This window comes from Puntigrus tetrazona, unplaced genomic scaffold, assembly GCF_018831695.1.
Source record: "Puntigrus tetrazona isolate hp1 unplaced genomic scaffold, ASM1883169v1 S000000896, whole genome shotgun sequence".
Classification (NCBI taxonomy): Eukaryota; Metazoa; Chordata; class Actinopteri; order Cypriniformes; family Cyprinidae; genus Puntigrus; species Puntigrus tetrazona.
Window position 1 is genome coordinate 263199 of NW_025048496.1, and position 12681 is coordinate 275879.

The 12681-nt window shown below is 42.7% G+C and overlaps 1 protein-coding gene across 7 annotated transcripts; it reads right to left on the bottom strand.

Annotated features, from left to right (window-relative positions):
• Positions 1–208: 208 nt before the first annotated feature.
• On the bottom strand, positions 209–12497 carry LOC122335724 (suppressor of tumorigenicity 7 protein homolog). Of its 7 annotated transcripts, none has more exons than XM_043233577.1 (16): positions 12344–12497; positions 10818–11020; positions 7352–7434; positions 6970–7129; positions 6414–6468; positions 6174–6289; positions 6006–6081; positions 5700–5854; positions 5396–5493; positions 5018–5132; positions 4235–4307; positions 3911–4013; positions 3350–3500; positions 2116–2208; positions 1570–1712; positions 209–526 (listed from the first exon to the last, which is right to left on the bottom strand). In XM_043233577.1, exons 2-16 carry the CDS (start codon positions 10837–10839, stop codon positions 431–433), a joined length of 1539 nt encoding a protein of 512 aa, XP_043089512.1. In that variant the 5' UTR covers positions 10840–11020; positions 12344–12497; the 3' UTR covers positions 209–430. The 7 variants fall into 7 exon arrangements, with proteins under 7 accessions (XP_043089512.1, XP_043089513.1, XP_043089514.1 ...); XM_043233578.1 differs by having other exon boundaries at positions 10818–11110; positions 12344–12470; XM_043233579.1 differs by having other exon boundaries at positions 1570–1709; positions 10818–11210; positions 12344–12453.
• Positions 12498–12681: the final 184 nt, after the last annotated feature.

Below are 12681 nucleotides of genomic sequence, written 5' to 3' on the forward strand. Positions count from 1 at the left end.
CTGCCGTGAATCAGAACCAGCAGCTTAAGCTTAAAGAACAGCATGAACATTATGAACCGACATTTCCAAGACTCCACTTTCGTGTTTATGTGTGTAGATCGATGATATTGGGATGCTTTCAGACAATTTTTCTGATTCGAGAACAGAGAGAGATTCACAACCGAGAAGATGATGTTTTCCTGTGGACTTAAAAAAATGGAGACGTCTGTTTTGCAGCAGTACAGAAATTGATTTATTTTTACTTTATATATTGATGGAGTTTAAAAGTTTTCAACAGAAAAGATTTACAGGAGATTAAGGGGGAAATAATTCCTTCTGCGTTTGATGTCGGGTGTGTTTCTCTTGTTTCCTGGCTGTTGGGCACTTCTGAAGAAATTGGCACCTCAGTCAATAATAATAATAATAATAATAATAAAGCATATCCACGAGATCAGATCCGTGTGAGCTGGTGCCACAGACTCGAGGGAAGGATGCTCTCCACTTTCTCCATGATGAAGTTCAGCGGCGCGAACAGAGTGCTCAGGAACTGTGACGGACGAGACAGAAACCAGTGAGATAACAATAACCTTTCATCGTACACCACACACTATCATTTCATAATACATTAGCATGAGTTACTTTTCCCAAGTGACTAGTAAAGTAATATTCCTTTGTGATTGAAAATGAAACATTCAAGTTAGTTTTCAAAGAAGTGAAACAGTTCCTGTTTCCTGTGTATTGATTGACAGCTCTGGGGTTGCCATGTTGAGAGAAATCAGGAGTATGTGCAGTCTGTAGTTCTAGACTAAATATCAACATGTTTTTCCATCAACAACACATTAAACGTTCCTTTAAATTAATAGAAAATTAAAATTAAATAAATTAAAAGAGTGAAATGCAAACATTTTATTTTTAAATGTTAACGTGTTTTTTTTAACCAGTATCTTTGCTGCTGACATTTAATGAAGTAATTCAGCCACACTAATGAACAAAAGGTGACTACATGAACCCTAACCTTTGTGTTTTATTTTGATTATAATCTTTTTATCTCTTCAGAGTGTTGATGTTTTTTTCTTCATGTAATCCTGAACAGCAGCAGGCTGAGAGGTTAGTTTGAGCGGCTCCCTCTACTGTACACACGGGACTATTATTAGCATTTAGAAGAACTTTTTTATATGAAGCCCAGCCCAGATGAGAAAAAGTCATGTAAAAGTGACATAAAACATTACTTTCCATAAAGACCAAGAACATAATCAATTGCAATATGCATCACTTTTAAAAGTAACTTTCCTCTTGAAAAGAAGAATTAGAAAGGATTCATCTTAAAAAAGCAGAAACATTCAGAGGTTCAGACTAACAAACTGTGAAGAGAACTATTTAATCCAGAGAATTATATAATACATTATATAATCATCTCTATGAATGAAAACATGGGAAAGTAATTAAATATTGGTCCAGTAACAAACTGTAGAGATAAACATTATTTTTTTCTTAAGATGAATCTTTCAGACAGCATTATGTGAGAATGTTTCTTTCACTACAAACACGAGCACGAGGAGCTGTCTATCGAAGCCTGTGTAACACACTCACGGCTTTAGCAAACACTCCCATGAGCTCTGGGAACTGATGCGTGAGGAGCGCCAGCATGGCCGTGAAGGAGCAGAGACCCGCCGTGAAGAGGATGAAGAACGGCAGCTCCTTCTTAGGATACACTGACACCTCGTGGAACACTGCTTACACACACACACACACACACACACGTTCAGGGTTAACTACTACTGCATCGACAGAAAAGCGATGTTGTTGTTCATGTGCTGGAGCTCGACAGATGAGGTGGATATTAATATAACAGACGGGTTTTACACAAACTCATAGCAAATAATAGCCAGAAACTGTAAATAATCTCCAGTAATGTGTCTCAGTAAGATCAGACTGAAATGAAGTTCTTGTAGAGAATGATTGATGGAGTTCCTCTGGAGATGAAGTTCTTCTGACCTTTACTTGATCAGAATCAGTCCGGATCTGACCCCAGAAGCAGCCGCTGAACATTAGTAAAATTGAACTGAAAGGCACTGATAGGTTCATCGAGGATCTGGACGCTCTGAAGACATCTACAGATGCAGGAAAATCTCTTACTTGGTAGCAGCTCTCTGTCCGCCGTCTCTGTACAGACTGGATATGGGTAGAACAGATGGCCTTTCTCCAGAGGATATGGGATCATTCTGAAAGCTGAAAAGAAGAGGGCTTTATTTTAAAGATTTTATGACAAACAAATTCTTACATTTCTGTCACCTAGAGTTTGGGTTTATTGTGACCTTTGAGTTCAGCCAAAAGACAAGTCGTAATTTGAGACCGTATCCAACTTCCAAAAACATCTTTTACTAAGAATTAGACAATATCTGTCTGAGATACAACTATCTGAAAATCTGGAATCCGAAGGTGCAAAAAATATTGAGAAATATTGAGAAAATCACATTTAAAGTTGTAAATCTTAGCAATGCACGTTTATGGTATGTATTGTTGTGTATTGCTACAAATACACCTGGGTTCCGGACATTTGGGGACTTTTTAAAAAAGAAAATTAATAAATTAAAAACTTAAAGAATTTCAAATAAACCAATAATCAGAACATAGATAACATAGCAGATGTTTAAACTGGGAAATGTATAATTTCAAAAATGAGCTCATTTCAAATCTGATGTCTGCTACAGGTTTGTTTATCAGGGTGGAGCATCTCCTCGTCTTTTCTGAACAGTCTGAAGACGTCTGAGCATCAACGCTATGACTTTCTGGAGTTTTGGTGCCATTCTTACCAGATATACACTATATTGGCAAAAGTACTGGGTCACCCACTTCTAATGAACACAGTCAGTAATATCCATGAGTACAAATCTTAATATTAAAGCATATAATGATATTGTAGGGAATTGTGTGTTTCTAATTTTATAGTAAAATATAAAATTAGTTCGGACAGGACCCTTTTCTACTGTAACATGACAATGTCTCTGTGTATAAGGCAAGGTTAAAAACATCTGGTCTGAATAAAGCCTTCTGATATCAGCTGAAGACCTCGACTGTGACGTTAAATACAGTCCTTGAACCAAAAGCTCATCACCAAACACCAATGACCTACACACGGGTGCAGTCTTTTTAGACACCTCCAGAACTGCTGTAACAGACATAGAAATCAATCTTTAAATACATGAATTGTGTTTTCATCTTTGTTGTCACAGTTTTATAAGAAGGGGCTCCAGATACTTTTGTCCTTATACTGAAGTGATTAGTTTTTGGCTCAAGGACTGTATTTAACGTCACAGCAGGAGTTTCTTCAGACCGGTCCAGTTCTCTCCGTCAGACGGGGGTCACTCACTTCCCTCCCAGGTGCAGTGCAGCAGGTTGAGCGCGCCCTCCACACGCTTCCAGTGCTGAAGGTGGAAGAAGGTGTAGGCGATGGCCTCGCTGTCCCCGCGCTTCAGGATGTGCTCCGGAGGCAGGATCAGACTCTTCATCTCTAAGAGGTACTGAGGAGAGAACCGGAGAACGGTTACGGCCGAGGAGGAGGAGGAGGAGGAGGAGGAAGAGGAGGAGAAGGAAGAAGAAGAGGAGAAGGAAGAAGAGAAGGAGGAAGAGGAGGAGCAAGAGGGGGATGAGGAAGAGGAGGAGGAGAAGGAAAAGGAGGAGGAAGAAGAGGAGGAATAAGAGGAAGAGAAGGAGGAGGAAGAAGAAGGGGAGGAAGAGGGGGATGAGGAGGAAGAGGAGGAAGAGAAGAAAGAAGAGGAGGAAGAGGAAGAAGAAGAGGAAGATAGGAAAGAAGAGGAGGAAGAGGAAGAGGAAGAAGAGGAGGAATAAGAGGAAGGAGGAGGAAGAGGGGGATTAGGAAGAGGAGGAGGAGGAAGAGAAGAAAGAAGAGGAGGAAGAGGCTCAGGCTCACTTTCGGTACGTGTGGGTTGAACTCCACTGCTCTGTGTATGGCTTCTACGGCGTTCATTTCTGCCGTACTCAAACCTCTGCGAGACGCTGCTTCTGGAGAAAACCTGCAGAAACACCAATGTCTCAAACACACTGCAGGCTCTAAAACTAAAAATCTTTAAAAAAAATGAGTCTTCAGACATCTTTTACAAACAGGAGCCGCTCTAATGAGGAAAGAAAGACCCGATCGGTCCTCCACTTGTAGTTCACTATATCTAGTATACGCATCGACTCATTCGCTGCTGAAATGTGAAAGTATCTGTATAAGGTGTTGATGGACACTCACTTATCAGACACGGCTCTGGCCTTCAGCAGCGCTGCTGTGTAGCAGATGGTCGCAGACTTTGGCAAACTGATGTCTGTGAACGAGAACAAACAGGAGATACCCGTATATTACAGCAGAAGAGTCAGATGATCAAACAACTCCTGTAGACACTTTAGAGACGTTCTCCTCCTCAAACGATGGCTGTGATGTTCAGAGAGATCATTCACGCTGATCATTAAAAAAACGTGTGTTGTAAAGGTCATTTAGACTTTGAAGTTACATTAAAATTAAAACAATATCAAGTGCTTGAATATGAATCTTTTATATATAGTGTTTTAGCAACACAGATTGTGACAGAGCACTGAACTGAATCAAGTGGTGTATAATCACAAGATTAAACACTTCATTTTTATTAAATGCAGAGAAGGTCTGTGTAATCAGTTCAACAATAATCTAGTTAAATGATAAAAATAAATGATTCATCTTCATCAGGAGAAGCACAGCTGACACGGTTTGTAAATATCAAAAAGCACATGACTTCTGCATCAGTAAGACGTTTATATTAGATGCTGTGCTGCTGGAGAAACACAAAGACACGGTGTTTACTTGTAAAGGAGGGCCTGTAAAAGATGCACTTCAGGGATGACATTTTAACATTTGGGATACAGTCTTTCAGCTACTTCACTTTTTTAAACTGGCTGTTGGGTTAGTTCTGTCATGCAGACCTGGCAACCCTGGCTGTATGGGGCAGAGCAGATACCTGAGGTGTGTGTGTGTGTGTGTGTGTGTGTGTGTAGCTCGTACCGTCATACTTGGCCAGCACGGCCTGGACGTCGGCGTAGTTCTGCAGCTCCAGGAGAGACTCCAGCAGGTTCTCGTGGATGTTGAACATGCTGAGCAGAGGAAACTCCTTCATTAACTGCAGGAAACACAACAACAGCTCACATTCTCCAGCTCTGGAAGCCTCTGCTGCTCATTATTATCATGGTTTCACTAATGACAGGCCGTTGAATCACTGAAAGATAACGCACGGGTGTTCAATCTCAACTGCGCACAACTTTCAATAATTCAAGAGCACACGCCTCAGTATCTAGGGGTATATACCAAGAGCAGTTTGTTGATTGTGTTAATAATAAAAAAGGCTTAGTTTCTTCTTTGTGTCAGGAGTCAAAGGTCACTCACGTCCCGCATCATCTTGACAGCTTCTCGCGTGCGGCCGAGCTTTCTGGAGCACATGGCCAGTCTTCTCTTGATGTAGACTAACACATTTGTGTCTCTTCCTGAGAAAAAACACACACACACACACACACACAACACACACAACAGGGAACTATTCAGTCCAACCATAACTAGCTACATTTCTGCTTTAAAATTCAATCACCAGAGAAAGACAAACTCAAGAGCCGCTGCACTCTACTGCATGAGTGTGTGTGTGTGTGTGTTGGTGTGTGTGTGTGTGTGTGTGTGTGTGTGTGTGTGTACTCACTGTGCTGGGCTTCATACTGTGCTCCGTGATGCTGCAGCTGTTGGCTGCGTCGGTAGCAGCTTTCTCCGACCTTCAGCGCTTGTTTAAAGAGTTTCTCGGCCTCAACGATCGTCGTGGCCTCTTCCTCGGCCAGGAGAATATATGCTGTCGCACAACTACAACACACACACACACACCAGATCCATCAACAAACAAATGCTCCTGACCATCACACACACGTACACCGACAGCACAGGACAACAGCAAAGAACCGAAGGAAGGAGCAGATCATCTCTCAGTGAATGAGAAGCACAGAAACACACTCACTCCTCCAGATCCAGAGCTTCATGAGCGGCTGTGATCCGAGCCTGAGGATTGCGCTCTCTCCAGGCCTTCTGCATTACTGTTGGAACACACACACACACAAACACACTCACTCTTAACCACTGAGACTGTGCTGAATGCTCTGGAATGCTCTGATGGTCAAGCTCTTACTGGCGTCTGCGGGCCGCAGGTGATCAGAGTCACAGGTGAAGAAGGTCTGATGATCTTGTGCCGACAGGTTCATGTCGTAGTATGTGAGCGGCTCTCTTCCTGTCACCCATGTGTATCTGCAGCAAACACATCCATAAATCAGCTCTGGTTCAAACACAGCATTTACTAAACAGGTCAAGATATCCAGGCTTGCTTTTGCATGAAATAAAGCACTGAAGAGTTTCTGAGACATTTACTCACCGGTTATATTCAGCTCCTCTGAACAGATTGAGAGGATTTCGCCAAACCTTACACTCTAAACAGACACACACACACACACACACACACAATATATCAGAGTTTGCCTAGTGATTGATTGACAGAACCACAGTGAGTTTAAGGCATCATGAGAAAACAAATTTGCCTTCATCTTTTGCCATGTTATAGTTTTTGTACCATCAAAGCGTTCTACAAGTTTCATAGAAGTCTTCGTTATAAACAAAGCTTTTAATTATCCTCCAAAAACAGCTTGTTTGGATCTGAGGGACAAGATAACATCACAGGGCACAAACATTTGCATAAACATGCCTTCAGAGCAAGACATCAACCAATAGTCTGTTGCTTGCTGGGTCTGGTTTGTTTGTTTGTTTGTTAGCAGGTTCTCTAATGTTTGCTGGGTCTGGTCTGTTTGTTAGCAGGTTCTCTAATGTTTGCTAGGTCTGGTCTGTTTCCTGGGTCTTGTTTGTTTGTTAGCAGGTTCTCTAATGTTTGCTGGGTCTGGTCTGTTTGCTGGGTCTGTGGTGTTGTGGGGTCTGACCTGACACACTCTGTCGGCTGGAGTCGGTGTCTCCGTTGCTGCTGCTGGAGCTGTTGGGCGAGCTGTTATCAACTCCTCCTAACAGAGGACGCAGATGACTGACAGACACCTGCTCGATGAAGGACGTACCATACTTCCGAAAGTACCACCACTCAAAGATCTGCCGCACAGAGATCCTCATTATCAAAGGTATAAAGTTCTGTCTGAACAACAACACTCAATAATATGTTCAGCTTTCAATTAAGTTACAGAACCACAGCAACTAGTTTTACCACTACACAATAATTCAAGCACTCTACTACAGAATGGTTCAAAAACACTACAGTATTTACTATAGTATATTTTCACGCAGTAATGTCTGACAGAAGTGAATTAAACTCACCAGTATGAGTCCAGAAATGAGAGATGAGGTGCCCGTCAGCGCCACGTAAAACTTAGGGGTCAAAGTGTTGAGGAACATGCTCACTGCAGAGAAAGACCGATGAGAAATGAGTTTAGTAGAGAAACAGCAGCACACGGACTCATGTGTGGAGCTCTGACAGCACATGATGATCTCATCTCCTACGTACAGATCTATAACGCTGGAGGATCAGCCGCTGGATCATCACAACCCCAGCCAGACTCACAGCACTCATCTAACGCTCGCTAACCACTGCTGAAGTCATTCACACCTGAGCAGAGTCACAACAGCACTTCCTGTTTCACACACGACAATAATTACAACCAGCCACACAGAAACTGCACAGACATCAGCTGATCTTTCGAGCACTTCCTTTCACAGCACTGTATTATCCAGATGCATTCTGGGAAGACTAATCAGTTAATAAGAAAAGAAAAATTATGATTTAATACATGTAGCCAATTATTAAGAGAAATATTATTCTACATCCTGCCCAGTGCTGTCCTCCAAACAACATACAATCCATGAAAACAAATACAGTGAATGTATGCATTTAGCTAAACGGTACATAAAACAAATGATTGCTTAGCAGAAGTTAAAATCACTCATTTGAAAATGATTAAACTAAAACAGACTAAATATGAACACGTATGAGGAGCATCTGAACATAGTAATTAATTACATTTACGTCACAAGTTCTCTGACTGCTGCTGCTCTCGTAACAACGAGGTGTACAACTGTAACCATGCCTTTAATATCCAACAAGAAAGGTTTTAGCAAAGTCTATCAACGTATAAATCAATTGTTGTTTTTTTTCCATTGTTGGTCTCCCATCATTTCAGCAGCACTAAACTGATCAGACCTGTGAACGATCACAGAAACTCAATCGTTCTGACTCTCCCTCCTGTACCGGTCTTTCTTCTCTTAAACAAAAGAAGATTTTTTTTTGTTCAAACAATGAACATTAACAGAGATGTTTGACTTACACTGTACAGACATAAACAGTCGTTCTTCAAAACATCATCTGTGACGTTCTGCAGATGAAGGAGAGCCTCGTGGGTTTGGAAAGTTGTGACGATGGGGTGAACGGTCTTTTCAGTCAGTGAGAGCGACAGGTCATGGCTCTGATAGCCGCTTGCTTTCTCTCCGCTGAACACACGTCCACCGTCTGACCACAGCTGCACTCATTCATTCGGCAGAGAGCCACTCCAGAACAGACCGGCCATTCATCAGCCCTGCAGACCACTCACAGCGCTGATCAAACCACGACTGACCGCGCTCAAGTTAAAACGGTGACTGACCGCTACAGACCAAACAGTGACTGACCTCTCAAGACCAAAGAGTGACTGACCTCTCCAGACCAAAGAGTGACTGACCTCTCCAGACCAAAGAGTGACTGACCTCTCAAGACTAAAGAGTGACTGACCTCTCCAGACCAAAGAGTGACTGACCTCTCCAGACCAAAGAGTGACTGACCTCTCCAGACCAAAGAGTGACTGACCTCTCAAGACCAAAGAGTGACTGACCGCTCCAGACCAAAGAGTGACTGACCTCTCCAGACTAAAGAGTGACTGACCTCTCCAGACCAAAGAGTGACTGACCTCTCCAGACCAAAGAGTGACTGACCTCTCCAGACTAAAGAGTGACTGACCTCTCCAGACCAAAGAGTGACTGACCTCTCCAGACCAAAGAGTGACTGACCTCTCCAGACCAAAGAGTGACTGACCGCTCCAGACCAAAGAGTGACTGACCTCTCAAGACTAAAGAGTGACTGACCTCTCCAGACCAAAGAGTGACTGACCTCTCCAGACCAAAGAGTGACTGACCGCTCCAGACCAAAGAGTGACTGACCTCTCAAGACCAAAGAGTGACTGACCGCTCCAGACCAAAGAGTGACCAGCCTCCAGACCAAAGAGTGACTGACCTCTCCAGACCAAAGAGTGACTGACCTCTCCAGACCAAAGAGTGACTGACCTCTCAAGACCAAAGAGTGACTGACCTCTCCAGACCAAAGAGTGACTGACCTCTCAAGACTAAAGAGTGACTGACCTCTCCAGACAAAGAGTGACTGACCTCTCACTGACCTCTCCAGACCAAAGAGTGACTGACCTCTCAAGACTAAAGAGTGACTGACCTCTCCAGACCAAAGAGTGACTGACCTCTCAAGACCAAAGAGTGACTGACCTCTCCAGACCAAAGAGTGACTGACCTCTCCAGACCAAAGAGTGACTGACCGCTCCAGACCAAAGAGTGACTGACCTCTCCAGACCAAAGAGTGACTGACCTCTCCAGATCAGATCAAACCAGTTATCACATCAGAATGATACGGGTTCAGTAAGGTTTTTCTTCATCTATTTTTTATTTATCAAGAATGTATTCATCTAATCAAAAGTCACAGTTAAAACATAAATATCTTTTATAACTTTATATATTACAAACGAAATTTTTAAAAACTTCCTATTCCTGAAAAAAATACAACGTATCATGAATTCTCTTTTTAACTGTTTGTTGATCAGTGAATGAGTTTATTTTTCTGATTTCTGAAGATCATGTGACTCTGAAGACTGGAGGAATGATGATGAAAACACAGTTGTGCTTATCAAATAATAAGTTAGAGTTTAACACAGAAAACAGGTATATGAAAATGTAACAATCGATCTATTATTACACTATTATTAACACACAAACACCCAAAACAACCAACAATCATAAAGCGCTCGTGTGCTCAGAAACACTGAGAATATTGTGTCAAAGCTCGGGTTAAATGAAGCTCAGAGCCTGTGAATGACGTGTTTGTTTTCATTATTCTTCATCGATATGTGACTCGAACACAGCCATAAACAACAGCAACATCAAACAACACACTCTACCAAACACCATGAGGATATTACGTGAAGATTGTGTCCTGTGAAGATATTCTGTAAACATATCAGTATATTATCCTATCCTAACAGACATACTTCTTCAGCTCTCAGACGATGCTCAGACTAAATCATTTCAGAAGACTGACTTGTCTTGTGCTCCAGGGTCACATATCCCTCTTCATTGGGTGATGTTTGAAGCTAATGCTCCGTTCATCACTAGCGTTGAGTCTTTTTCTCAGCTCATCTTTTAGCAGAGCGGCAATTCAAACAGGTCTGACCCTAATGTAGTTCCCGGCTAACGACGACGATCCAAGGATTCATATAAAGGCAGGAATGATGAAAGGATGCGAGCCGCCGGAGCGGTACACCAACAACACACGCTTTAAACAACACGGGCTGCAGAAGCGGCAGAGAAGCAGGCCTCGAACTCAGAAACGACGTGAACCGAGACGAGCGACGACAGCAGGTGTGTGTGTGTGTGTGTGTGAGAGAGAGGTGAATCAGATCCAGCAGCACAGAAGCAGACGCACAGAGCACAAAGCATGCAGGATAAAGAGAGCGGCGGTGGAGGATGGGCTACTTACATGAGGACTCTGTGCCAAACATGGCTGATCCAGGAGCTGTGATGGAGGAAGAGAGGGAGGGAGGGGTGGGGTGAGCGGCTACACAGCAGGGGTCATCAACGCACAATACAACCAACCGCTCCAGATGCTGCTGCGCCGCCGCCGACGTCCTCCTGCTGCATCAAAGCTGCGTCCTCACAGCCTGTCCAGAGCCGAGCGGAGCGCTGCAGACCGGGACCAGACGACAGCTCAGCAAACACTCAGAGACGACGAGAGAACCGACAAACCAGCGGCCAGCGGATGACAGACTGATGCTGATGATGGAGAGAGAGGAGGAGGAACCGACCAATCAGGGCGCGCTCGCTCGCTCGCGCACACACACACACACACTCAGTACACGCATCCACACTGAGGCTGCAGAGAGTCACACACACACACACACACACACCGTCAACGACACGATCATAAAAACAATCTCCTCCACATCAGCGAGGTCTGATCAGAACAGAGCTCTAGTGTTTCACACAACTTCTAAAGTCTTACAAATGTCTCGTTAGATTCAGAAACACGTAAAGGCTGTCAAAGCATCGCTCTTTTATCATTTGTGCCGTGACCACGACAGATTATTTGAATAACAAAGCATGTGTTTTTAAGTATTAGTCTAATCCGGCAGACAAACTTTTAATATATTAATAATAGTAATAAATGATGCCAAACTACTCTTTTTTTTATTTTGATCATTTAATTATATTACAGAGATATAGCTCTTCATGGTGATATCAGAACAGATGTGACTTTTTTTCCACTTTTGCCACCGCTAAACATAAAAATAATTGTAAATAATAATGCATTATAAAATAAAACAATAAAAGAGTTATTAAAAGCAGCATTTGAATGGACGAATGAGTGGATCAGGACAGAAGTAATATGTATAACAGCACATTTCCTTACATGAAGAATCAATCTTTTTCACTGCTATCATTCACTCCACACCTGCACGACACGAAACGAGCTGCTTTTAAGAAATGCCTTTATATTCTCTGTCCATGCAACCATCATTTTATTACAGCAGACAAAATGAAAACCATCATGTTCTGGCTTTAGTCTCACTTCTGCTCAAATATGACTCATTTATCTGTCAAACAAACCGTTTACAAGACTCCAGAAGGATCCGGCTTACAGTACACTTTAAACTGTAATAGCTAACAATACAATACTAAAAATACAACAACAATAATAAAACGAGGTCTTTACTGACACGTGTCGTCCTGTTATTCGGGAACTCGTTTGAGCCTCATACTTCTCTAACTTATTAATAAGCTGTTTTTAAAAACACAACAGGAGAAACACGCTTAACGCGATCATAAGCACTTGATTCTTCGCAGATATGAACCTTGATGACTTTACAAGAACAGTTAGCATTGCTAACACACAACAACAACAAGTCAAGTTTAAAAAGCGAGAAAGACACGATATAATCGTGGGGTTATGAGCTGCATCGCGTGGTTTTATATCGGTGTTCAGCGTCACTCGTGTTCAGGGTTTACCTGCAGTCTGATGAAGATCTCTCGATCAACGTGGCACGACAGAAAACAGCAGCAGAAGAAGAAAGAAAGACAGCAGACATGACACACAATGAAGACACGCCCATCCGCGGTGACCCGCCTTCCGCGGCGCAGGCCCCGCCCACCGCCACTGATCTTTCTCAGATGATCCTTTTATGCTGTTTTTTGAGACTGAAGCACGAATCTAAGACGCGATCATAAGCAGCAGGTTTATTTGTATGTTCGTAGCAAAAGCCAACAATGCACTGAATGAGTCAAAATGATCTGTTTCTCACTTCTGCCCGCAATCATTAAGCTATTAAGTAAAGATCATGTTCCAA